Below are 26,598 nucleotides of genomic sequence, written 5' to 3'. Positions count from 1 at the left end.
CTTTACACAGACTTTAAGTATTTAATATCTGCATAGACTAAATTCACACGTGAAGATCAGTCATGACAGTGTCAGAAATTCACTTTTGCATTAATGGGCAATGTCATTTTTTCAATTTGCCTCCAGAATAATTTTTAAAATTTTAGCCTTTAATAAGAGCATTTTAGGGCTAGATTTATTAAACGGGGCAAAATAGCGTTAGAGCGCAATTGACCTGTCGGTAAGCCCCGCCCCCTTAGTTACTGTCGCTCACTTGGACAAACAAACAGAAATTGAACATTTTCATCTCTGTTGTGATTGGGGTTAAATGCTTAGGGACATTTTGCTCTGGTTTGGTTGTGTTTAGGAAATGGAATAAAATAAATTTAATTATCTTGTCAGGATACCTGGAATCAGTATTACAAGTACTCCAGGCTCATCGTTTTTCCATTTTTGTAGCATAAACACCATCAAACCCGATGAAAGCTTCAGATCTTCCACTGTTTCTCTATGGCGCTGAAACCTAAAGATGTCCGAGTTCTGATCACGTGCAACCGATACTCAACTGCCATTGGCCATCTGTGTTTGAGGGGAGGGGCTTACCGATAAGTCAATTCCATAAAAGCACCAATGGGAGGGAAAAGTTCAGTGTGATTTAATGACAGTGTGCACATTAAAGAACACAGGTGCAGCCAGAGCATTTCCATAATGCTATTTTCACATGCTTTCAGATGTAGCAGCATTTACTACACAGAGCTGTAGTTCACTGAGAAGCTACGCAAGCAATTTCATTGTCACAGCGCAGTTTGATAATATCGTTGTATAATATTGATGATATCGTCTGCGAGGTTTTGCGTCAATGAACTATGGCTCTGTGTAGTAAACGTTGCACCATCTAAAAAGCACGCACGTGATAGTGATTTACCACTGAATTACAGAAACGGCTTTACTGACAAGATCCGCATGGATATGGTATGCGATTTATTGTGCAGCCCTAATTGACATGTATTTTTTAATGCTTAACCCAAGATGTACATATTATACAACATTATAAAACATATTACATTTACATAGAACATTCACAATGGGGCATTTCTATAACTTTTGGTAGGATTTTTGCCCCTAAGCCATAATTTTTGACCCTGATTCACAGCAGACTAAAATCAGTATCTCTGACTCAAATGTGAGTAAATGTTTGCTTGGACTAGCTTGAAACCTCCTCTATCTACATATATCTCATAGACTAAGCATTACAGTATATGAGTGATGTCATATAGCACTAGCTCCCTCACCTCTACCTTTCTCACTCTCTTTCTCTCATTTTACCCTCAAACGTAAACTTTTGTCATTCTAATTGTATTCCCCTCTGATTATTTCCTTCATTTCTTTTCTCTTTTCCTCTCCATTCTATTTATACATCTTTCACACTCTTTTCTCTTGACTGAACCGAGCACCAGACATTAAGGACTGTACACAACTGACCCCTCAGGCCAGTATAGTTCAACAAACACTCATGTTCACACACCTACACATATGATGAAATGAAAATGTGTTGAATGTCTTAATTCTTATGTGACAAAGATTGTGTGATGTCAGCTTAATTTGTGTTTGTGTGTTTGGGGGATGTTGTACTGTATTTTCTTCAACACACGCTCACGTTCACACACCCACACATATGATGAAATGACAATGTGTTAATTTGTGCTTAATTTGTGTGTCTGTGTGTGTGTGTTTGGGGATGTTGTATTTTCTGATGTGTGTTTTTGAGGTGCGCCTGTCTGACGAGCTGTTGTTGTGTTATCTCCTTCCTCAGGTTGTGTCGTGTCATGCGTTTGTATGTCAGCTCTTGTTGCTACACTGTTACACTGTCTTCCCTTGTTCGTGTGTTGTCGTGTGTGTGCACTGTAATCCATTCGGTGTTGCTGTGACTTCTTCCTCCTCCTTCTCCTCCCTCGCGGTGACCTTTCACCTCGGTAGAGTGCCCCTCAGGTCTTTGTAAAGAGTTTCAGTCCTCACTATACAGCCGTTCAAAGGCAAAACACAGAAACTACACATTGCGTCATTCACCTGTAACTAAAAGGTTTGGCTCAACTAGTAAAAAAAAAAAAGAGTATCACATCAGTGAAGCCGATTTCTCCAATTCCATTGCTGGCGTAGTTATTTTGTTTTGCCTTTGTAGGGCTGTATAATTGCCATCCCACACTATATTTACCACCAGAAAGGGCTCAAAAGAGGATGCCTTTAATGCTTTAGGGGTTTAGGTGAACGGTCACTGAGAAGGGTTGTGTTTTATTTGCATTTTCTGTTTTATTTTTTGAATAAAGCTGGTTTCTTCTCTCTCCTGGAACTGCCCTCCACTCTGGGGTCCACTGACCAGTGTTTCATCACAGCCAGCAGATGAAAACCCTTCATTATATGGACCAAACACTGTGAACTCCAATATTCTAGCCATGAATAGAGAACAAATGCTGGATAGGGCTGTGCTGAAACACTGCTCTGACGCTGTTAGGATGTGTGCTACAGTCCTGTAGTCTATCTGATCAGGGACACAATTCTGCCTCACATATACACTAAACATCAGGTGAGCAGAGACAAATGTGTCTTGTAGACTTGAAAGAGATGCACGGACATGTATAGAGTGAATTTAAGGTGAGGTAAAAAAAACAACAACACAGACACTAAAAAGCTCAGCAAACACATATACTGATACCCACAGACACAGGTAAGTTCTTGTAGGGCTGTAATGACATACCTGGGCTGTTGCCATGGTAACCGGACACTGTAAGGGCTGTGATGCAATAGTTAAAAATCAACACTGCAAAGTTTTCATGCAGTAAGACCCAAATCAGGGGTAAATGACTGTTTTTTGCTTTGTCCTTTCTCTCTGTTACCTTTTTTCGTTTTCACACTGTGGTCACAGAGCCTCTTTAAGTACACTGTCAATTATGTTGACAAATGCAAAAGAGCACGGGTCAGGAAAGGTCAAAAGTTTTTCTTTTGGATGTTTTAAAAAAAAATTTCTTTATAGATTCCATAATATTGACCTGTATATATTTTTATGTTGTATGAACGCATATCTGAGGGGTTTGTTTCAGTTTGTATATGTGCTGTTCCTTCTCAGTGTGGTCTGTTGGTATAGATGTTTTAAAATAGTTCAACCCAAAATGGCATTTCATTTACTCACTGTTATTTCAATCTAAACCGGTGTGACTGACTTTCTACAGTGGAACACAAAAGAAGATGTTTATCAGAATGTCTAAGCTGCTGTCTTCCGTACAGTTTGTGATTAAAGTAAGGACCAGAAAAGCAGCATAAAAATATGAAAGTGCTATCCATATTACTAAAGGCTGGAATACACTACAATACGTGGTTATTTGGTTTTGTTGGATCAGTGTGTTAACCGATGTCTATTGCTGTTGGTCGGTGCTTGTTTTTATCAGTTTAACTTGTTTAATCTTCGTTTGTCAGGTCTTTTAGGCCCTGTTTACACTAGTGCGTTTTTGTTTTAAAATGATGTTTTAAAATGAAAACGATCCTCGTCTACATTGGCGTTTTCACTGCATTTCGGAAAATTCAATTTCCGTAATAAAATTGACTGCTATTCTTGGGGCATGAAAATATTGTGATTTCCTTTTTTTAATTTGCAGTTTAATGGTTACATTTCTTAAATGAGCCGCCAAAAAGAAACACAACAAATGAGCATGATGTTTTTGTTTAGCTGGGCATCAGTGATACACAGAGCGAATGTGGGCAGACACGCCATCGTTTTCAAAAGTCTCAGTTTTGGTCCGTTTACACTAAAATGCAACCCCGGAGTTTTCAAACTATAACGGGGCCTGCAGCGTTTTCAAAAATCTTGAGGGCAGAAAATGCCAGAGTTAAAATATTTGAACTTCTGCGACTGCACGACCAGATGTGATATATTTTATTAAAAACTATGAGCGTAAGGTTAGAATGACCAGTTTTTTATTCACATTAACATTATTCTTTAAACACTATTTCTGTAAAATGTTGCTTTAAAATAATTATGGCAGAAATAATTATTTTATAATTATTAATTCATTATTTACGTTGATTAGCCCCATGCAACCTACTATGTTTTTATTTTGGGGGTCATTTGTTTTGTGACGATACATTAATACATTGATTATATTCATTCAAATCATTAATTTTACCAAGGTGAATATGCCGAGGTAATGCCTGCTGCACGAAAGTTCTGTGTGGCTGCCACTAGGGGGAGAAATGCGACAGTCATGTCCGAATGTCGTGTGCAGTGGAAAGGCGGCTTTAATATCTGAGAAGTGACGTAGGCTACTGCAGTCGGTTGTCTGTCGGTGTTGATCTGCGTTTCTCAGTTGCTAGGAGTCGTATGACAAATTAAAACAATATGTTTTCTAAAATTGTCTCTAAATATCAAACAAGTTTAATATCTTCTGATTGTAGCTAATAAAAATTGTGTCTGTCATACACTACATTATTTTTTAACTTTTGGCACCTAGCGTTGACTCATGTAGTGTATTCCAACCTGAGTGCTCTATATTTCAACGGGGACATCAGATGCCCATTTTCCACAAGTTGATATGATTCTTTAAGGTTTTCATGAAATCTCTGCAACATACTTTGGTTAAAATTCCTCAATGGTCGTGTAAAACAACACCCTTTTTACTTTGTCAAAAACAGCTCTGTTCACAGCGACCCATTTCAGTGCATGTCTCTTTAAATGATAATGAGCTACTACTCATCTCTTACGTTTAGACTCTTATGTCCACTTTTACTTCCATCTACAATGTTGTTGACTTTGTTGCTACAGCTGCTTGAGCACGGAAAAAATGGCGGACAGCATATAACTGGCTGAGGGCAGAAATATGCTAATATGGGACAGTCCGTCAGCGGTCGTGGGCGGAGCCTGAGCAATATGAGGTCATACTGCTCAGAAAATCACAACGGCTTGATAATTGAGACTAAGTTGTTTGGTGTTAAAAGAAAAGCAGTAAATTAATTTTATCATTGTAATGCGGTTGTGTCCACACACTGCTAAGACAAATTTATGCAAACACTATGTAAAAGTAGATTTTGCATCCAGTAAAAAAAGTATTTATTGAATATCCCGCCTTGACAGCTTTCATTATATGGAAAAGAGCAGCTTGGACATACTGCTAAAATAAAATGGTGAAAAAACGGCATAGGAATGTGAGTAAATGACAAAACTTTAATTTATGGGTGAACTATCCCTTTATATTCCCTCGCTCTCCTAAATCACACAGCATGTATTCTTTTTTCTTCTCCCCACTCGAACTTCTGCCTCTTTCTGTTTCTACCTTCTGCCCTCTCACTCCTTCCTGCTCACTGTTGCCAAGGAAACAGTGGAAGAGAGCATTCTGGGATTAAGCGAAACATGACAAAATACAAAATGAAGGGGTTAAAGATGGTTCAAGCTAAGAAATGACATTTGATCTCCTAAAACCTGCCAAATCGGTTAACGTTACAACCTTAACATTCAGGCGTCCACTTACTCCCAAGATGCACTTAGGTGATTACTATGATTATTTTATCGCTGTTGTGCCCCTGTTCTTTTTTTGTTTCTTCTTTGGCGCCCTTTTATTAATCATTTATTAAGTCTAAAGTGCTCTTTTGATGTGCTGGGGTTTTTGTATTTTATATTTTGAGTACACTGAGAGCTTTGACACATACCCTTGGGCCCTGCCATTGACTGACTCTGGTGGTGAGGCTAAATGTGTAAGAGCTGCAGTCTGGATGCTGGCCACAGCACACTGACTGAGGGCATTGTGGTCATCTTCCTCTACAGCCATTGTCTTAAAGCGTAGAAATAGTACTGCACTGCAGGGCTGCAGTCACACCCCTCTTTCTCTCTCTCTTTCTCTCCCTCCCATTTCTCTCCCTCTGCAGACTGATTGATTTTCCCCTGTACTCCCATTTAACCTCACTTCTGAGTCTCTGCTGTAACCAGAGAACCTGAGGCTTCTCTCTCCAGGGCTCTTGATAAGCTAGACCTATTCATTATCAATTTCACCATATCATGTATCGCTATGTGTATAAACAGCGCCTTATGTCCTTCAAATCATTTCTAAAGTTGCCACAAAACCTTTACTGGATTCTCTCTCTCTCTCTCTCTCTCTCTCTCTTTCTCTCTCTATACATATATACAAAAATATATATATATATATATATATATATATATATATATGCATTCTATGCTGCTAAAAATAGTTAGATTATATTATAAATGAGTCAATATGTCCACTGTATGGCAGTCCAGAATGATTCCCAACAACCAAATTGGCACAACTGCTGATTGCAACTGCTCTTTCATGCTATTTTCTAGTCATTCAGCAGTTCCCACAAACGTTGCAGCCAACTGTCAGAGCTCCAGGTTGCATCGGTGTGAGAATTTGACTGCAGTGCAGTAAAAATTGAGCGGCGAGATATGGCTGAGAGGTTGCTGGCCTGGCCGATAATGCTTCCAGAGGGGTCAATGCTTTCATTTTGTTCAGGTCACTGCCCCTCGAGGGACAGAGAGTGAGGGGGAGGGGCCTCACCTGATGATGAGGGTTTTTTTTATAACACATCTCTCCTATAGGCCGTAAATAAAATATTTTTTTAATACTTCTATGTTTTCAGTGTAAAGACGTACTAAAATACTATAGTGATGTTTTGCATTATTTAGTTTTTGGTGGGCCAGACTGCTGGATTCAATCGCTGTCTCAGCATTATTTATTATTAATTGTATTAAAAAATTATACATTTTTCAAGTGATAGTAAATTATCCATCAAGTAATGCACATAAATGCAGAGATCTGCAGATCCACTGCATTTAACTTCAGTATGACTGAGGCCTGAACATGTCTAGTTCAAGTGAAGAAGAAAAAAGGCCTGTAAAGTAGAGAATAAAATCGTTTTTTGGTAATTCATGTTCCGTTTTTTGGTAGATTTTTGAATATTATTGAGAAACAATCAAGTATATGTTTGAGAAACAATGTTTCATTGTCTTTCAAATCAAATGGAATGTATTGTGTATGAATGGGCTTGACTTTTTCACCATCAGTGACGGTGTATTGCATGTATGACACTATCATACATGATCTGAATGTGAATCTGTGAATATTATTTCAACATTTGATGTTTCACTGTGTCCTCTACTGTCTTAGATGAAATGTCAGCATCCGTACTCTTATATTTCTTTCTTATTTTCTTGTTTAATTAAATATTTTATTATGAATGTAATTCCACCTAGTGGGATATACAACACCCTTACTGTGAACTTCTCTATGTGCACATTGGAATTAATTGTTTATCTTTGACCTTGTTAAATGTCATCAGTTGATATTTCTGTCCATCCTTGTACTGTATATGCAGGTGCTAATTTCTGAATGTAAACTGTCCCCTCTCTTCTCACTGCAGTCATTACATACATTACATATTCCTGCTCTCCTTTATTCTTTTTGTGATCATCTTTTCTTACAGTTTGTGTCTGTGTTGTGTAATGTTTGTATACTGTCATTTCGTGTTGTTCTGTGTCCTCTTGTGTCGTGTTGTGCCGTGTCTTCGTGTTATTCTGTGTCTAAATCATACATGCAGATGTGATGTATGTGACAACCAGTGTTTGTGTTTAAAGGAAGAACAAATATCCTCCGGTGGATATTGCAAATATTAACCCGGACAGAGTCCCAAAGATCAAAATATACCGTGTATGAACTCCGACACTCTATTGTAACTGCATTATAGACTGTACTGCTATAATGCTATAATTCACATCATAATGTAGTTATGTTAAAAATGAATTTCCCACAACTAAAAACCATTGGTGTCTTCTTTGAAGGCTCAGATTTTTCACACTTGACCTTTGTCGTGCAAGTGAAAAAGAACTTCTTTAACATGCACATAGACCAAAATTTGATTAAATTGTTCAACACAGTATATTCAAAATGTTATTTTATTGTTACTCAATTTCTTAAAAATTCTGCGGTTAATATTTGTGCCACATACTAACAGTCACCTTCCATCCCACCCCCAGGCCACTCATACAGTCCTCGTAGTGTCACTAAAGTTTGACATGAGGTACGTAAATGCAGCAGAGAGGGACTTTCATCTATGTCAAGTCAAGGGCTTGCCCATACGGATATAATCTATATGGGCTTGTTGGCATGATTGTTAGACACATAAACTGTGCTAAGCAGTGAAGCTATAATGTTAAGACTCTGCATTTCATGCATTGAGAGAACTTCTCACTCTTTAATCATTTTTACAAAGCCTAGCAAACTGAATCTAGCCACTTCTTTATCATAACAAATTGCAGAAGCACAGAGTCTATCAAGCTGAAGATTTGAATTACAGCAGTCCACAACACTGTTGTAATTCTTCATACATAACCTCTCACCAAAGCCCTTCAGTGTTGCATGCGTGAGGCTGGTGAGTGTGAGTTGTGCTATTGTGCGTGTGATGGTAAAAACGAGATTAATCGACAGGTCAATGATTATGCTGGAATCATTGTACTGTTAGTAAATACAGAAAATTGCAAAATGTAGGTATTATTAGACTTTTGCTCTTCCATGACCATGAAAGCTCATTTCTTAAAGGGATGATTTACCCAAAAATGAAAATTATGTCATTAATTACTCACCCTCATGTTGTTCCAAACCTGTAAGATATTTTTGATGAAATCCGAGAGCTTTCTGACCCTGCATAGACAGCGACGCAACTACCACATTTAAGGCCCAGGAAGGTAGTAAGGACATTGTTAAATTAGTCCATGTGACCTCAGTGGTTCAACCTTAATGTTATGAAGCTATGAGAATACTTTTTGTGCACAAACAAAAAACAAAACCCCAGATGTGCTAGACCTTGTTTATGAGCAGAAGAAGACACATGCTGTACATAAAACAGTCCTTACAGGAACAGACCTTACTTATTTAAACCAGAAAATACATACCATGAACGCTCTCCGTCATAATGCCGGCACGTGTCGTGGTACTCTAATGAACACGTGTTGAAGACTGACACTAGAGCTGTAATCAGGCCTTAAAAGTTAGGCCCGACAGGGCACGAGCCCGACAAGTATATTTTGATTGACAGCTTTTTAAAAGCCCGAACCCGTTTACAGCCCGACATTATTCAAATGTGCGCAAGCACACAGTTCTTTTGCCTTTTGTCAAGAATGAGTCATTTATACATATTTTAACATAATTTATTAATGACTAATGTAGGCTATAGGCCACTTGGAAGTTGGAACAGAAATATAATAAGTCCTCTCGTTGTAACATCGTAACATCTTAGCACTCTAAATAGGCGTACACTTCGCCTATAAATAGGCCAATGCGCCAATAAAAAAGACTCTTTCTTAACAAATTAAATTAAGATAAGTTCTAAATTAAGATGGGTTTTTGGCAATAACGAAATGAAGATAGTTTCAGCGCGGTCCTGCGCTCACTGATGGTGCGTCCAGCAGCACTGAACACCCTTTTACTGCTGCTGCGACTGGACGGGATGCATAGTACTGATCTGGCTAATTTTGCCAAAACGTAATCAACAGAGGCAAGCCTCCGTTTCACCTCCTCAACATCCATTTTCGCATCTTTCTCGCGCTAATCGAAACGCATCACGTGACCGCTCATTTACCGCGCAAGCCGGAGCGCAAACCCGAGCCTGTGTAAAATTATATAAATTAAGCCCGAGCCCGACCGAACCCGTCGGGTCCCATTGGGTTTCATCAGATTCGGGCAAAGATCTTCAGCTCTAACTGACACACACACTTAAAAAAAAAAAAAAAAAAATTTTTCCAAGGGAGTGTTTTTGCAGTGATGCCATAGAAGAACCATTTTTGGTTCCCCAAAAAACTTTTCAGTGAACAGTTTCTAAAATTTCCATTTTGAAGAACATTTTAAAAATCTAATCTTTTTCAAATGCATTTAAAAGGTTCCATGGATGTACAGGGTTCTTCGTAGAACCCTGGATGCCAATAAAGAACCTTTATTTTTAAGAGTGAAATTGTTGAATATTTGTTTTGTTTGTGCATAAAAAGTATTCTTGTAGCTTCATAACATTACGGTTGAATCACTGATGTCACATTGACTATTTTAACAATGCCCTTACTACCTTTTTGGGCCTTGAACGTGTCAGTTGCATTGCTGTCTATGCAGTGTCAGAAAGCGCGTGGATTTCATTAAAAATATCATAATTTGTTTTCTGAAGATAAACGAAGATCTTACAGGTTTGGAACGACATGAGGATGAGTAATTAATGACGAAATTGTCATTTTTGGGTGAACTATCCCTTTGAATATATCTTAAATATTTATTGTTTAGATAACGGTTGATGTAGAGTTTTCTTTTTCCTCCCCTGCCTTCTCCCTCTTACCTGTTTCAGTTTGTCTTTTTGTTTGCTTTGTTTTTTCACTTTTTCTTTTTGTTTTACTTTGCTCTATTTTATTTTGTTGTGCTTTTCTGGCATTCTAGGTATCTTTGAATTGGAATCCAAAAGTATAGTTGTCCAAACGCAATTATTTCCATGTAGGCATTGTCATAAAGCAGCTATTTATGTTAAGAATGGGCTATTAATGATTTTTAATCGTCACATTTACATCATAATTGTTCAGAGAAAAAGAGGAAGAAAGATTGCCAAAGGTGTACTTATTTCTGTTGGACACATATACTGCCTAGCCATATTGATCCTAATTAATCCCATTCAGAAAAAGCCAATGCTAATAGCAAGGTCCAGACAAGTCCAGCAATAGGAAGGAAGTGTGTTCTTATCTGTACAGTGTTTGCATTAAGGGTGCAAGTACAGAACATGACATTCACGCACACATTATTTGTTTTCTCTCTGTAAAGGAGCACTCCTATTTGTTACAAACAACAAATAATTCAGTTTAATATGCATATTCCCTCAAATCCACGGTGGAAAACAGTCACTTTCTGGCTCGCACAAGTGGTCTGGTGTGAGGAACATGATGACCCAGATCTATCTACCATTGCCTTCCTTTGCAGCTCCTATGGGCGATGCTTTGGTGTAGATTTTGAATGACAAGTGGCTGTGCAGCACCCAGTGTCCCAGCAGCCCTCTGAGTCAGACTCACAAACACACACACACACATACACACACTTCCTAACAGAACTACATCACGCAAGGGACTGGAGATAGGATTGCCGACTATACGACAGTAGGACCTTCTTAACACCCCGTGTTTTCCTTCCTTGTGAGCTTTTGTCTCTTGTTTTGTTCTGTTAAGACTTCTAACTCACTGTGTTTGTGTCCGTGTGGGAAGTTCTCCTGTGTCAGGAGGGGGTTGTCTACTATGTAATGTGCCAGCTCTTCCTTCCATATCCATTCGTGTTGGCTTTTTCAAAAAGACAGCAATATCTGAGTCCAGTTCCCCTTCCTACACAATCAAAAAACAGAGGTAAGCCATGTTTAGTTACTATAACCAATATTCATATTATTAAGTACAGCTATTTGACAAATTTTGTCGAAACAAAAGTTATTTCACCCCAAACAATGAAAAAAATTTTGTCATGATTTATTCTCCTGATGTCATTCCAGACCTGAATGACTTCATTTCTTCTGTAGAATGTAGAAGAAGACATTTTGAAAATGGTTTCACCTGTTTTGCCCATACATTGAAAGTCACTGGGGTCTAAAAACACTGACTTTCACTGTATAGACAAAAAAACACAAGAGACATTTTTCAAAATATCTTATTTGTAGATCCACAGAAGGATTAAACTCACACAGGTTTAGATTGACATTTACCAAACTTTCCAGAATAGAAATTTCCTGATAATTTAGTCACCTGTATGTCATCCAAGATGTTCATGTCTTTCTTTCTTCAGTCGAAAAGAAATTAAGGTTTTTGAGGAAAACTTTCCAGAATTTTTCTCCATATAGTGGACTTCAATGGGGATTAACGGGTTGGAGGTTCAAATTGCAGTTTCAGTGCAGCTTCAAAGGTCTCAATCCCTCAATCCCAGACTAGGAATAAGAGCCTTATCTAGCAAAACGATGTATCATTTAAAAAAACAAAAAACTTTTTAACCACAAATGCTCATCTTGCACTAGCCCGACCTCCTGCATTGCATAGTCATGTTAAAAAGGTCATGTGTGGCGTAGGCAGAATTACTGACCTAGAGTTGGGTATCTTTTGCATTTTATCGGTTTCAATTCTGCTTATCGATTCCGAATCTTTACGATTCCCAGTTTCGATTTCAATAACATAAAAAAAATATATTTTTATTCTGTTTTTTTTACAAAGCTTTCTGTTGCAGCTGAACAACATGAGCAAAAATCAGCAGCCTACAGAACACTTACGAAAAACGTTTACCTATGGTTTTAATTCCAGACTGAAGCTTGTGTAATTCCTAGTTACCACGGGATGTCAATCCCATGGCAGAAACAGAGGAACAAATAAGGACATAATTAGCGTAGCTGCTGTCCCGACCAAGCAAAATAATTTGTTTAACCCAAGCTAAAAAATAATAATATGCATTTGATCAGATAAAACTGCACTACAAGATTATGAGATGCGTTATTTGAATGCTTGGCTAATCTAAATTTAAACAGAGAGAGTGTGTCCAAAGTCCGAACGTTATCAAGAAGGCTATTCCAGAGTTTGGGAGCGACATGTGAAAAAGCTCTACCTACTTTAGTGGACTTTGCTATCCTAATTACTACCAAATTCCAGAGTTTTGCTGATTTAGGGAGCGTGATGGATTGTAGCGTGGTAGAAGACTAGTTAGGTATGCAGGAGCTAAACCATTAAGGGCCTTATATGTAAGAAGTAATATTTTGTAACTGATGCAGAACCTAATAGGTAGCCAGTACAGAAACTGTATGATCTTATGATAATATGATCATATTTTCTTGACCTGGTAAGGACTCTAGCAGCTGCATTTTGGACTACCTGTAGCTTGTTTATTGAAGATGCAGGACAACCACCTAGTAGTGCATTACAATAGTCCAGTCTAGAGGTCATGAATGCATGAACTAGCTTTTCTGCGTCAGAAACAGGTAACATGTTTCATAGCTTGGTTCTAAGATGGAAGAATGCTGTTTTTGTAACATGAGAAATATGATTTTCGAAAGATAAGTTGCTGTCTAATATAACACCCAGACTTTTGACTGTAGAGAAAGTAACGGTACATCTGTCTAGTTGCAAATTGTAATGCAATAGATTCTGTGTACTCTTTTTTGGTCCAGTAAGTAAAATATCTGTCTCCTCAGAATTTATTAGGAGAAAATTATTGGTCATCCAGTCTTTTACATTATAACACACTCTGTTAACTTCGATAATTTAGAAGTTTCATCTGGTCGTGTTGAGATATATAGTTGAGTATCATCAGCATAACAATGGAAACTAATCCCATGTTTTCTAATAATATTACCAAGGGGCAGCATGTATATTGAAAATAGCAGAGGACCTAGAACAGATCCTTGTGGCACTCCATACTTTACTGGTGATAAATGAGATGACTCGCCATTTAAATAAAGTGGTAGCGATCGGACAGGTAGGATCTAAACCATCGTAAAGTCTGAAGACGCGCATCGCAGAGCTAGTGCAAGATGAGCATTTGTGGTTAAAAAGTATATACAGTTTAAAAATAACAGATCGTTTCGCTACATAAGACCCTTATACCTTGTTTGGGATCATGCAGAGCCCTTTGAAGCTGCAGTGAAACTGCTATTTGGACCTTCAACCCGCTGATCCTGATTGAAGTCCACTATATGGAGAAAAATCCTGGAATATTTTCCTCAAAACCCTTAATTTCTTTTCAACTGAAGAAAGAAAGACATGAACATGCTGGATGACATAGGGGTGAGTAAATTATCAGGAAATACTTATTCTAGAAGTGAACTTATCCTTTAAAAGAGCTGGGATCATAGTGGTAGAACAACACGTTACAAATAAACCATTTTTAGTGAACGCCCCAATGTATTATTATAACCTACAAAGACCACTGAGATCTGAATAGGAAATTAGTAATCAAAACAACACTGGACTTAGTGGGTGAGAAAAGAAGACAAACTGACCTCTTTAAGAAAGTTTGGCCACACTTCAGAAATCAGAAGTTTAATAAAGCCAGAAATGGATGTGGAAGGAAAGCTTTCAGGCACTTTCGGGTCACGTGAAGCTGTTTTAAATCCCTATTAATCTACTGAAACACTCTTATGTGTAAAAGGAAGATGAATGTGCTACTAATAATGGAAAGATATTTATTCTGAAACGCAAGAGCTTCACCTGGCCCACAGTGCTGAGTGAGGCTGCTTTGACTAGACGGAGCTCCTCTGCTACTCCTTTGTTGGACTCCAGTGCTAGTATCCGAACGCAGAGTGTTCCGTCTGAGACTGGGTCAAACACCTGGATGCTAAACTCTTCACCACACTATTGGTCTGAGTCAGCCATCAGGTGCTTCATCCACCTGCTCTTTTACACATCTGCTCTTATCTCTCCCTGAAAACTGTATGTGGCTGCGACTAAAAGGGAGTTTTTTTTAAAACTGCTGTGCCATAACAACAACAACAATCAACAAAAAAGAATTTGACAAGAAAACTTGATGACATTTCATAACTCTCATTTTCCTGTTTTGTCCTTGTCTCTGTCTCTGTCTGTCCCTGTCTGTCTTTCTGTCTGTCTGCTTCTGTGTCATTTACATCCGTTTCATTTTGTCATTCTTTGCTTTTAAATTTGTTTTGACCCTTACCTTCCTCTCTCCTGATTTTTGAACTTCCATTTTGTCATGAATCCAACGGTTGCTTCCATAACAATTCCATTCATTCTCTAATGTATGTAATCTATCCATTGACCATCCACCGGATTTCTCGGTTTGTAGCTGCCGGCTACGAGAAGTCCCGCAGCCTCAATAACATCTCGGGGATGACAGGGGCTCCCCTGCGCCTGACCCCCATCACCCCCATCAACAACCCACCCTACGAACCCTACGAATCCCCCGGCCCCCTACGCCGCTGCCGATCCCCCATACCCTCCATCCTGTAGCACATCTTAGCAAAATAAGTGGAAAAAGACACAGGCACCATCATACCGCAATAGTATTAATAATCACAATAACGATGCTAAGTACTCACTCCATTGACCGGACAGGGTGGGGGTACACAGCACTCTTTTTAATATCTCATGCCTCAAAGGGAACGGGATGAATTTGTTTAGGGATTTAGAGCTTTAAGTACTAAAATGACTTCATTGCATATACTTCAGGCAATATTTCAGACAGGCAACTAAAAACAATTATATGCTGTAACGTCAGCAAATTATGCCTTATTAACGAAGATAAATAAGTAAAAAAAAAAAAAGAAGCACTGAATATTCTTAGGATAAAACTCCTCACTGGACAGCGACAAGCACCCTGTAGGAAATCCACCCCTGTAGTCGAATGACAGTAGCCGGCTTTTCCTCATGATCCCGCCTGATTGCTGGTTGTATAAAAAACGAGACTGTGATCCAGCAGGCTTATTCATCGAGTACTAGTCGCTGAGATCAGCTTTGATACACCATAATAGGCCTTGAAAATCCACTTCATATCAAAGCTTGGAATGATAAAGGTCATAGGTCACAGACGAACATGCAAGTAGTTTAAGTGCATGCTAGAAAAGACGTCAGTTAGGCAAGTAGACTATAACTAAACTCCCAATCCCCTTTAACTGCTATGAGGATATGAAAATAAAGCACCGTTTGCTGGACTGATTAGAATGAACAGATAATTTAGGCTAATTTGACTGTGATGAAGGAGTTTGATGGTGATTCAGGCCACAGAATGTAATAAGTATTACGATTATGAGAAACACAAGGACACTTAGGCATAATTTAATCACACACTGACTATTTCCTACAGCAACATTTATTGTCACAAGCGTTATTATAATTGCGCTCTTTATTTAGAACAAAGTAAATGCTTAAACCATTCTTGTGCAATATTATGACCTCTGACCCTGAGAAGCTGGAGATGAATCCTGCGAACTTCACTACGTGTGACTATTAACTTTAACAACTAACAGAGAGACCGGGAACTGATCGTTATTTAAAAAAAGAAGCTATTTTTGTACGGACGTTGCGATTCGGATCCGGGTTTGGAGCGCGGGCGGCTTTGAGTTGACATTTTGGGAGGATGGGATATCGTTCTGTTGCATGGAGATCTACAATTACATTTGTTTTTTGTATTTTGACTCTGCGGACTGAACACCGAGTACCACGGAATGAAAAAGAGCATTGGTGTGGACAAATGGCGAGATAAAAAAAAAAATAAATGAGGAGGAGCCATTTCTATTAAGGGCCTATAACCTTCTGCACTTCTTCGGGACCCTTTTCGATTTGTATACTAGTGCATGAAGGAACTAACTGTCTTTAAAATATATCCTTTCCTTACTATGGTATTTCCTCATTAATATGAAGACATATCAAGCTGAACTGCACTCCTCACTGCATATCCGCATATCCTGGGGCTGTGGTGAACCAGACAGTGGCCTCAAAGTTTCCCTACTTTACTAAGGGCAAGAATTAGCTGGACCTTTTCGTCATCATCACCATCATCATCATCCTCATTGGCATTATCTTCCCTCATCATATGATCATTTTCTGATTACTGTTATTCCTCTAATTTGAATGCAGTAGAAAATCAGTTCAGTTTGTTTTCTCTTTGGTCCCTTTCTTTTCTTTCTCTGTTCTTTTTTTGATTTATTTATTTTTTTACCTGCTCTGTCTCTTGGATGCTGACCTTCGTTCCAATATAAAGGAGGGAACATTGAATGGATGCTGGATTGACAGCGGTCAGTAAGAGAAGAAAAAGAAAAGATGACAAAATGAACTGAGCCATATGTTTCACTGTGGGGGGGAATTTGTGTCGATCTGCTGCATATTCGAGTGCACAGATGCAATACACACCTCTGGTGAAGATATCTCTGCGATGGCAGCTCACAAAGCTTCTTGTTGTCTATTTCTCCATGTGAAACAACAGACAACCTGGGGTACAAATGACAAAACTTAGCGTGATTTTACTGTCATGCAACTGAAATATTTTACATACCCATGTTGAATCATTTATTAATTACTCATCTGTAATCATTCTTCTGAATTAAGCTATATATATTTTATTTATTTGCATTTAGGTTTTGATTTCCACACGTTTTTGCTATTGCCATTTTACTCGTTACACTCCTCTTTCCCTCCTCTCTTCTTTCCTGTTTAAAGTAGTTCACTGCTAGAGTGAAGAAAGTCACAGAGGTTGTTGATTACATGGAGTATCTGCATGGCAGCAGCGAACTAATGTGTGGCACTGCTTTAATGAGTAAAAAACAATCATCAGTCATCTGCATGTGCGCTGCACTGCTTTATGTACGTGCTTCATATACATTGAAAGCCTCAGGAGAGTGAGTGAGGCCCATCTGGTGGATGTACTGTATGCTATGCCACGTGTGCTTTGTATAACTGGAGTGCTCAGTGTTTTAGGGAGATTTTCAGATCAGTGTTATTTTTATTTTTTATTTTTTTACTTTGAACCATCAGGTTATTTAGCCATTCAAAAACGAAACGCAGTAAGTGCACAATTTTGTTGAACCAGACACACAACATATCATCGTTTAAGAGCATAACTTAATTTTTAAAAAATATGCATTGACTGTGTTTTGTCTTCGCATGGCGGTGAGGCAAATTACCTAACGTAGATTTTTAATTCTTTTAAAAGGTGTGTATTAAAATTGTATGCAACAAGTGCGAGTGTGCATTATTTATAGTCTTAAATTCAGACAAATGACCTTGTGTGTTTAGAGGGAGAGAAAGAGGAAGACTAAAATGCCTGTGTGATTCAGGTCCAGCCAAAAACACCGTTTTATTTCTCGCCTTGTGTCTCCTCCATGTGCTTCTCCTCCTATTCATCTCTCTTTTTATTTCAGTGTTTTAATGCTCTTTATGAGGGTGTATAGTTCAGGTCTTAATGATATGTACAGTTTTGAAGGTTGACTTTGTAATTTCCACATGCATGGATTTCTATTGCGAGCAATAAGGAAATTATAAGTCTATAATGTGTTTTGATAAGAAAATGTATTTTAACATGTTTGTTGATGAGTGTGTACATATGGATGTGTGTATTCATATGCACATGCATATTAATGATTTGCATGAAACAAATGTACAAACTTTTTATTTATTTTTTTTTCCATTGATGTTTTGTTATCAAATCTGTGGGGCGGGGCTTACTTTTGCATGTTAAGATGCTATTGGGTGGCAGAGACCATTACAACTGTTGTATTGAATGTGGGGTTTTGAATGTGCTTTTAACGATGTACCTAAGTTTTCTTTTCTTTGTTAGACATCCAAAGCATTGCAGATTGTCATTTTATGATTTATTCTTTTTCATCTTTTCACAGAGAACTATTCTGAAAGCCCAGTGCTTATCAGATATATGCAAAAAGAAGCAGTAACTGTGAACTAAGACTAGAACAGAAAATCCACTTCTTCCTTCACAAATACATTCCCAAACGAACACCTGAGCCCCCGAACCAGCTTCAGCTCCCGCACAAGTCCATTTTAGTTTGTATTCTCATCTCACGGCATCATAAATCTCATTCAGTCATCTTAGTTTTGCATTATTAACGAGCAGATTACTAGTTCCCTTTTCCCCCTCGCTCCCGTGTTAACCTCAGCTCTAGCCCCCACTGCTGGTTAAACGGGGGACGAACTGACGTAGCGTTCGCTGTTGTAGATCATAAGCACTCCTTGGTCACTTTAGAGGCTAAGAATATGGATTTCAGCCCTTTGTGTTTACCTGTTATATTTAAGATTAACGAAAAGATTCTTTAGGCATTTATTTGAAGCAGAAGGATTGATTTCCTGTTCTCTCTTGTGCGTCACTTGTGCAACACCGGTCAGAGCAGAAAGGAAGAAGCTAAAGCTAAGAAGTCTGCTCACTGCAGCAATGCATGTTTCCACACATTCAAGGTAGCTTGTGCATTTTGTGGTTTCCCTGTGTGTAGTCTATCCGTTAAGGCGTAGTCAGGGTGAACAGAGTGGATGGGATGGCTCCACTTTATCCCTTTATCTCAGTTCTAAAGTTGTGACGTGAACGAGACAAGCGTGCAACTAGTTAGCGTAGTTAGAGAATGCCCTGATAAGCATAGGCTGCATGCGATCACGGAGGACGGTGTAAATAATTCTCCTGTACACAAACTGCATGTGGAGTTAACAGCACAGAAGCGATCGTTTGATTCAAATGTGGCATTTGAAACGGGGAGAGCAGGTCGAGTTTAAACGATTTTACCGCCATTTTCCAGTATCCTCTCTGTTTCTGACTTACGCTCCCCTGTCACTACTCAGGTAAATCTCTTTTTGTTCGTCAATACCAGTGCTTCCAAAATGATGTCATTCGAAACAGAGAGGCAGATGAGAACACCCTGTGTACGCATGCGTTTGTGTAAATACGAAATTACGTCTTTTTTTGTTTGTTTTTTGATTCAGGCGCTCATTTCAAGTCTTCCTTTTCCACAGTGTCCTTCTCATCCGTCATTTCCATCATTTCATTCCCAACTCTTACTGCTTCCAAATAACAACCAAAAAGCCCGGATGACATTATGAGAAACTGAGGAAAAATAATGAGTGATTTGTTTTAAAAAACGAACTTTTCGAACACGGTCTGCCATAAGTGGATTACAAAAAACAAACCTGTATGTGGAATCAGGACGCAACCAAAATCAGGAGATGAAAGCATGAGGGTCAGATGAACAGATTGTGTGTTTGGGGAACAGAGTTTTGGGAGGATTGTCAACAAATGAAGAAAGGTCGTCGTGAAATGGAGGACAGTTTGGGGAAGAAAGAAAAAAAGCAAAGAGAGGAGGAAGGGAGCTGAACGCTTCTCAGTGTAAGAATGTGCGTATGGTGTTCTGTGCGTCACACTGCGTGTTTTCATGTGATGTGCCTGACTGTGTGCGCTTAGTGTTTTGAGTTTCTTTGTGTGACACTTTGTTTTCCCGCTCTTTTCTAATGTTTGGCGCTGTGCTCAAATGGTGCACTCGCTCTCTATTCCCTATGCCGGCTTCACTGTTTGGTAAACTATCAAAATAAGGGCACTTCATGGGGAATAGCGAGTCGTCTTGTGTGAAGGGGATCCACTGATGTACAATGAGCTTTTGCTTCGTTCCGGTCCATCCTAGAGGGCTGGCAAAATCAATGATTGTTAATCAATTCCATTGATTTTACTGACATAGAACAAGATTTTGTGGCCCTCAACGACTGGAACTTTTCAGCTTCGTGTGTGTGTTTGTTTTTGTGAGTGTGATTCCAAGAGTCTTGCATTCGTGTGTTTTGTTTTTTGAGCGCATGTTATGACAGGCTTTGCTATGAGTACACTTTCTTTTTACATTGGTATTTAGGAGACTTTATGAAAAGAATCCTCCATGGACGTCACTCCAAAACAATTGTGTGTTTGGCTTCTCTAGCTTTGGCTCTCGCAGTCGCGCGGTCCGAAACGACCGGCGCCTGCGAAAGCCTCTAGCAGTTTGTAGCTTTTAATGCGTTTGTATTGAGGCGATGCGACGTGTGACGCCGTACTGATTTCTCTGTCCTCCGTTTTCCTATTCCCCCTCTCTTTCTGTCTTTTCTCTTTTCTTCCCCACAGTGCTGAGCTTCTGAACTGCCCCTTTTCTAAAGCTCCCCAACCGCAAAACCTGTCCAGAGGCAACCCCCAGGGTCACCGCAGGATTAGAGACGGCGAAAGAGAGAAAGCGAGAGATGAAAGGAGTGCTTCGCTAAACCGACTTGAAGAAAACATAACGCTCTCCATCTCTCCATCACTAATTTTAACCCCCAACGTAGGTGCAATAAACTGGGAGGATGTGGAACACATTCTTCCTGCAGGGATCGCTGGCCTTGGAAAACGGGTGGGAATCAGCATACAAACTGTAGTATGTCCTGACTCGACCTGGTGGAAATGGATGCAATTTTAAAATGACCGGAACTACTTTTGTGGGGCGTTCCACCATGCACCTGAACGTGGACAAAAAAACCTCAAACCAGTCTCAAGACACACGTAACGTGTGGAAAAACACTCTTCATGCCCTTCAACGCTATGCAATTCAACAAGTTCATCAGACGCTTCAATTGAACAGTTTATCACCCAAACCTGTATCTTTTGGAAATCTTGCACGTGCTTTCAATGAAAATAGACAGCGGCGTCATCGGCCTGCCATGTTCCTATAACGTACTGTTTCCCCATTCATCCAATTGGAAATCTTGTTCAGAGTGTCCTTCTCAGGGCTCACGGAAAGGTGACTTTGTCCGCAATGAAGAAAAGAGTGTTAGCCTCTCTCTTTTCTCTCTCTCTCTCTCTTAGTTCAGCTCTCTGCATCTCAGCATTTCTGTTCCACTGTAGATGAACTGCATGGCATGAATGAATAAAAAAAAACCTAAAACAAAAAAACAAAACAGAGAAAGATGGTAGAGATCATGCTGAGAGGAACAAGAGGATGGGACCGCTCTGTTTGCACAGTACAATATGGGTGACTCTGGATCAGCGGATGGGGTCACTTCTTCACCTTCGCGTGGGGAACGGAAAATACAACACAAGTGCATGATACCTGTTGAAGGACAGAGGGGTTTTTAAGTGGACTGGGTGAACTTTGAACAAACGCTGAAAAAAAAAAGAGAAAATTAAAAAATGCATTTTTCTCACTTTGTTTACCAGCATGACTAAACTGCATGACTTCTGCAAGCCCTGAACCCCAAATTAGAGGGCTTGAAATCACTAAACGCCGAAATCAAATGGAAACAATAAAAGTTTATGCTAAATGCTACGAAATTTAGAAAAAAAAAAGAATATATTTAAAAAAAAGAGAGGCTCTATATTTTGTTTTGTTTTTTTGAATACAAAAAAAAAGAATAATGTAAAAATATATAGGATTGCAAGATTCAGTTTTGTTGGATAAAAGATTAACAAACCCCACTGAGTCTAGCTGAATGACAAGAACTACTCCTGCTCCCTCAATGGCTTCAAGTGACATTTCTTCCCTTCTCTTTGTCCGCCGTTTCACCCTTTACTTGAACTTTCCTGGCTCTCTGCTCTGCCCTTCACGATCTCCCTCAGTCATGGCAGCCTCCAGCAGTGGCACGACAGCTCCTCTGGAGACCTCCGACACCTACAGGGCTCTTTACTTTTGACGGGTTTGGGTCTGAAGAGCAAGGTGGAAGGGGATTTTAAGGCTGTGGGTGACGTTTTCCTTTTAAGTTGAGTCCTGGTGGAAAGTCTTGGGTTGATTTGCGATGCTTGCTCTTTTTATTTCATCCACATTCCGTGGGTAAATCAAAAGCTTTATCCATCGAAAGTGAGCCTGCGTCCACTTCCAATGAATATTAGCGTCGTGTGAACTGCTGTGTCTTGAGACCCTGAGTACTTACATCGCAAAGCACTATTTGTCAATCAGGAAGCCATAATGTGAGAGTAGCGCCACCACATGAGCTCAGACGTGCTCAGGAGACATGGTCTTGTAGTTTTTCAGTTGTGTTAAGATTGTTTGAAATGACATTAGGACCATTTTTTCAAGATTTGCATATGCTGAGCACCCACTAAAACCAGCCATGCCATACCAAAATGGACTTCCTTATGAACTTAGCAGCAGATTTCTGATATTAGCATCAGTGTTAGCATTATCCTGTGTGAGAGGAGGCCATGATTCCACCAGTGTCGCTTTTAAATCATAGATTACACACGAGTAACTGTTTGAGTGAAACTTTCGGTGTCTTCTTCAAGATACAAAGCATTGGTTTGGTGTTTTAAGGTATGTTTATGTTGATTTAAAGTGTCGTTTGTTGTTCTGTCAGCGCTCATTGTTCAGAATCAGATGTAAGCTTAGTTTAGTAACTACCTATGCAACACCTAAGCAAGACCTTAGCAGCTCACACACACAAACTCACACACACACGAACATATGCCATGTGCTCAGGCCAGCTGGCTGGTGTCTGTTTACCGGTGCTGTGTGTCCAGGGAGGGAAAATGACACAGATGCAGCTCCATCATCACAAGAGCCAGCGTTATCTGCTGACCGTGTAGTTAGCAGCTGGTCCAAGTAGCTTGACGGTGCGACAGACGTGTGCAGCTGTAGTAGCCGTGTCGCTTTCTTTAGCGGTGCACTGAATTCCCTCTCTCTTCTCGATTAATACGTCAGGCCTGTGTTATGTTGTTTGCAACGTCTTTCTGCGTGGTTCACGGTGCGGGAAGACACTCATGCACTTTTCGAGTTTTATATGTAAGCATATACTCATCTCAGAAGGTTTGTAGGACATTGTTGTATGTGTGGTACTCGGTCCTCATTTGCTGTCTGGTTAAGATGACGTGTACCTCTCTGGTCGTTCATAAAGTCCGATTGGGTGGTGTTTTGGAGCAATAATGATGGAGGGCCACCTTTTCTCCCACTGTCGTCATTAGGAATTGGGGGATCATCTCATCCCTAATAAGAAATCCAGTGTGCCTGAAACTGTTCCCTGAATGTGTACGCAAACCGGCCACATCAATTGAAGACGCTCTCTCTGCGAATGCTTCCCACGAGAGCTCGTCTTTGCGTGAATGCGACCGCAAACCCCTCCAGATGGCTGACAGCTCAACATACCTTTACTTGAAACCCAAATGCAAAACATATCAGAGAGGAGCAGAACAAAGCCAGAATCAGTCTTCACGCTTTCTCAGCTTCCTGTTTGCATCCCCTCCGCATCCCCTCCCCGCTCTCATCTGTTCCCTCTCCTTCTCTATTTTTGAGGAAGAAGCTTTTTTGCATCCCTTGTTCTTGTGTTTTTCTATCATATCGTTTGAAGTTGAATTATAATGCATGCATGGAATACAATGAGGACATAACTTGTGAATAATTTGTGAATGGCCAGAATGAGGTAACCATCTCTTTCGCCTGGGCTCTCTACGCTGCGACTTCTCTTTCTGAGACACTTAGAGAGGAGGAAAGAGCATTCGTTGTTTCTGGTTTCCCTCACATTCCTTTTTCTTCAAGATGTAGCCATGCCAAATATAAGTTGTGGCTATACGCTAGCCATTCCGAAAGACTCTTGTTTAATTTACATATTTATATATTGTTTTTAAGATGATATTTATCTGTATATATTTGTAGTGAATATTCATCAGAGCTTCCAGACTCAGAGCTGAACAGATGCAGCAGTTGTGAGGGCAAAGCAGCCTGCGTGTGTCTGGTGTAGTTTGTACCCAATATGCACTACCTGTCCTTTTCTACTTTAGTTACTTTATGTAGCTTGTTTTAAGGGGGAATTCATTGCACTATCACAGCTGATGGAGCTGCTGTGTCTACTGCTGAGCGCAAGCCTAACCATACACCCCCACTAAGTTAAGAAACAGGGACAGAGAGAAAGAGAGAGAGTTAGAAAGAGAGGCCAGTGAGAAAGAGAAGGTTCCTAAAAGAAATGGATGAGTTCTATGCTACTAAGATTGATGCTGGATACAATTTTATTGTCATACAAAAAAAGGGAAAAAAATATGAAGAACTGTATAAAATATATTTCAATGGAATGTTTATTATTTACCTTTTATATTTTTGAAATGTATAAAGAAAAAAAATTAATAAACTGTAATAATTTAACAGAGTTTGTGAAAACTGAGACTTAAAAATGTTATATTACTAAAAGTATGGAAGTTTGAACGTGAATGCTAACCTACCTGATCAAATCTTCTCCATTACAGATAGGAAAAAAATTAAAACAATTAGAAAAATGAAATCCAATTTAAAAAGAAAAAGTTATCAAAAAGTCAATAAAAATGTTAAAAGCTCATGCCAAAATTTTCAACATGTGTCCTGTGTGATTCTTCAAATGTTTGTTGTGGTTTCTCCATGTTACTCTGGGATCCGAGACTTCTGGTTTTGCGTATTCAGTTTATTTATTTATTTATTTTTTCAGTACTTTACATGCTACTAAAAGGATTAGTTCACTTCCAGAACAAAAGTTTCCTGATAATTTACTCACCTCCATGTCATCCAAGATGTTCATGTCTTTTCTTCTTCAGTCACAAAGAAATTAAGTTTTTCAGGAAAACATTCCAGGATTTTTCTCCAAATAGTGGACTTCAGTGTTGGCCATTGGGTTGAAGGTCCAAATTGCAGTTTCAGTGCAGCTTCAAAGGGCTCTGCACTAGGTCTTCACGGGTCCACTTAGATCCGAAAACCCGAGGTCCAACCCAAGACCTGAGTGGGTTTGGGTCCAAAACTTCCCTCGGACAGGGGTTGAATTTAGTATTAGTTGTTTCAGGTAATTTTTTTAAAGTCATATTTATTGACTTTTTTTATTTATTGCGAGAGAACATTGGAGAGATGACAGGAAAGTATTGGGTGGAGAGAGGGGAGCGGGATCAGTAAAGGACCTTAAGGCAGGAATCGAACTCTGGTCGCAGTGAGCGCAGTTGCTCTATATGTCGATGCACTAACCATGAGGCTATTGGCATAGACGGTCTCAGGTAATTTAAATAAATGTGCTTTTTCTGAATGGACCCGATAAGACCCGAATTCTTTTCAACTATCCTGGATGCATAGCCATTTGCGTAACCTCACACATAGAAATCCATCTTAGCCTGTAGATTGAGATCCATCAGAAAAATCCACTTGCTTCATTGTGCTGCGTGTTCATGCAGGGCTTTTCTTTTTTGTGTGCAGAAGCCCTTTGTCGGAGATAAGGTAAATAAAGTAAAGTTGCAGACAGTACTAGCAAATCTATGATTTATTAGGCTGTCGATTTAATTTTTATCAAACTATCACAACTGGTCACAATTGAAGCCGAAATCAGAACATGTAATAAATGAAAGCAATGGAGCAGCACACCAGAATTTTCTCCTGACAGACTGTGGGGCTGCAGGCTGTGTGCACGTCAGTGCTGTTTACATTCTGGTCCAGTCGGGTTCGAAAATAGCCTAAATGCCATTGGATCGGGCCTAATTTCATCGGGTCTGTCTCGGGTCGGATTTTTCTTTAAAAAAAAATTCATTTATTCTAGTTGGGTTCGCGTAAGAAGTGGTTCAGGCCGGGTATGAATTTTACAACCCGAGGAGACCTCTACTCTACATGATCCCAGTCGAGGAATAAGGTTCTTATCTAGCGAAACGATCGGTCATTTGGTTAAAAGAATTACAATTTATATACTTTTTAACCACAAATGCTCGTCTTGCTTCATTTACTCCCGACATCTGAGCCCCTGAAGATGCAGTAGATTACGTTTGTTTGTGAAGTGAATGCGCCTCCCGATCTACATATATCCATCTATGTTCACGCAAATCATTCGTGATCCAGCTTCACTTACAGCAGAAGTGAGTATAAGGGGTTTTTTTATGAATCTTTGCAATCACCTTTTCTAATAACGTGCTAGTTAGTGAGTTTAGCGGCTAAACGCGACTAAATGCGGCTAAAGTAAATAGGCTCGTCACTCCACAAAGAGAAGAGAGGGGCAGTGCGAGCAGAGCTCATTAACATTTAAAGTAACCTTGACCAGAACAGGATGAATTTTGCAGAGCTGATTTTGGCAAGGTAAAAAAGGTGTTTTTTTACACTACCATAGAGAATTTTTAACCAAAGTATGTTACAGACTTTTTTATTAAGACCCTAAAGAATCATATCAAC

The 26,598-nt window shown here is 39.4% G+C and overlaps 1 protein-coding gene across 13 annotated transcripts in view; it reads left to right on the top strand.

Moving 5' to 3' along the window:
- The window catches only part of kcnc3a (potassium voltage-gated channel, Shaw-related subfamily, member 3a), an 83,243-nt gene extending 58,462 nt beyond the window's left edge, over nt 1-24,781 (top strand). For 2 of the 13 annotated variants that reach the window (XM_051099499.1, XM_051099443.1), the window contains exons 5-7: nt 1,793-1,813; nt 14,817-19,855; nt 20,604-24,781. In XM_051099499.1, coding sequence (XP_050955456.1) covers nt 1,793-1,813; nt 14,817-14,980 — 185 coding nt within the window. In that variant the 3' untranslated portion in view covers nt 14,981-19,855; nt 20,604-24,781. Of the gene's footprint in view, nt 1-1,792; nt 1,814-14,816; nt 19,856-20,603 lie in introns of those variants that run through there. The other 11 variants (XM_051099472.1, XM_051099463.1, XM_051099538.1 and 8 more) reach the window with 11 other exon arrangements.
- Nucleotides 24,782-26,598: the final 1,817 nt, after the last annotated feature.

The sequence above is a fragment of the Labeo rohita genome, chromosome 3 (assembly GCF_022985175.1).
Source record: "Labeo rohita strain BAU-BD-2019 chromosome 3, IGBB_LRoh.1.0, whole genome shotgun sequence".
Lineage (NCBI taxonomy): Eukaryota > Metazoa > Chordata > Actinopteri > Cypriniformes > Cyprinidae > Labeo > Labeo rohita.
Note: the sequence above shows the minus strand (reverse complement) of the source record. Positions and strands in the feature narration are given on the sequence as shown.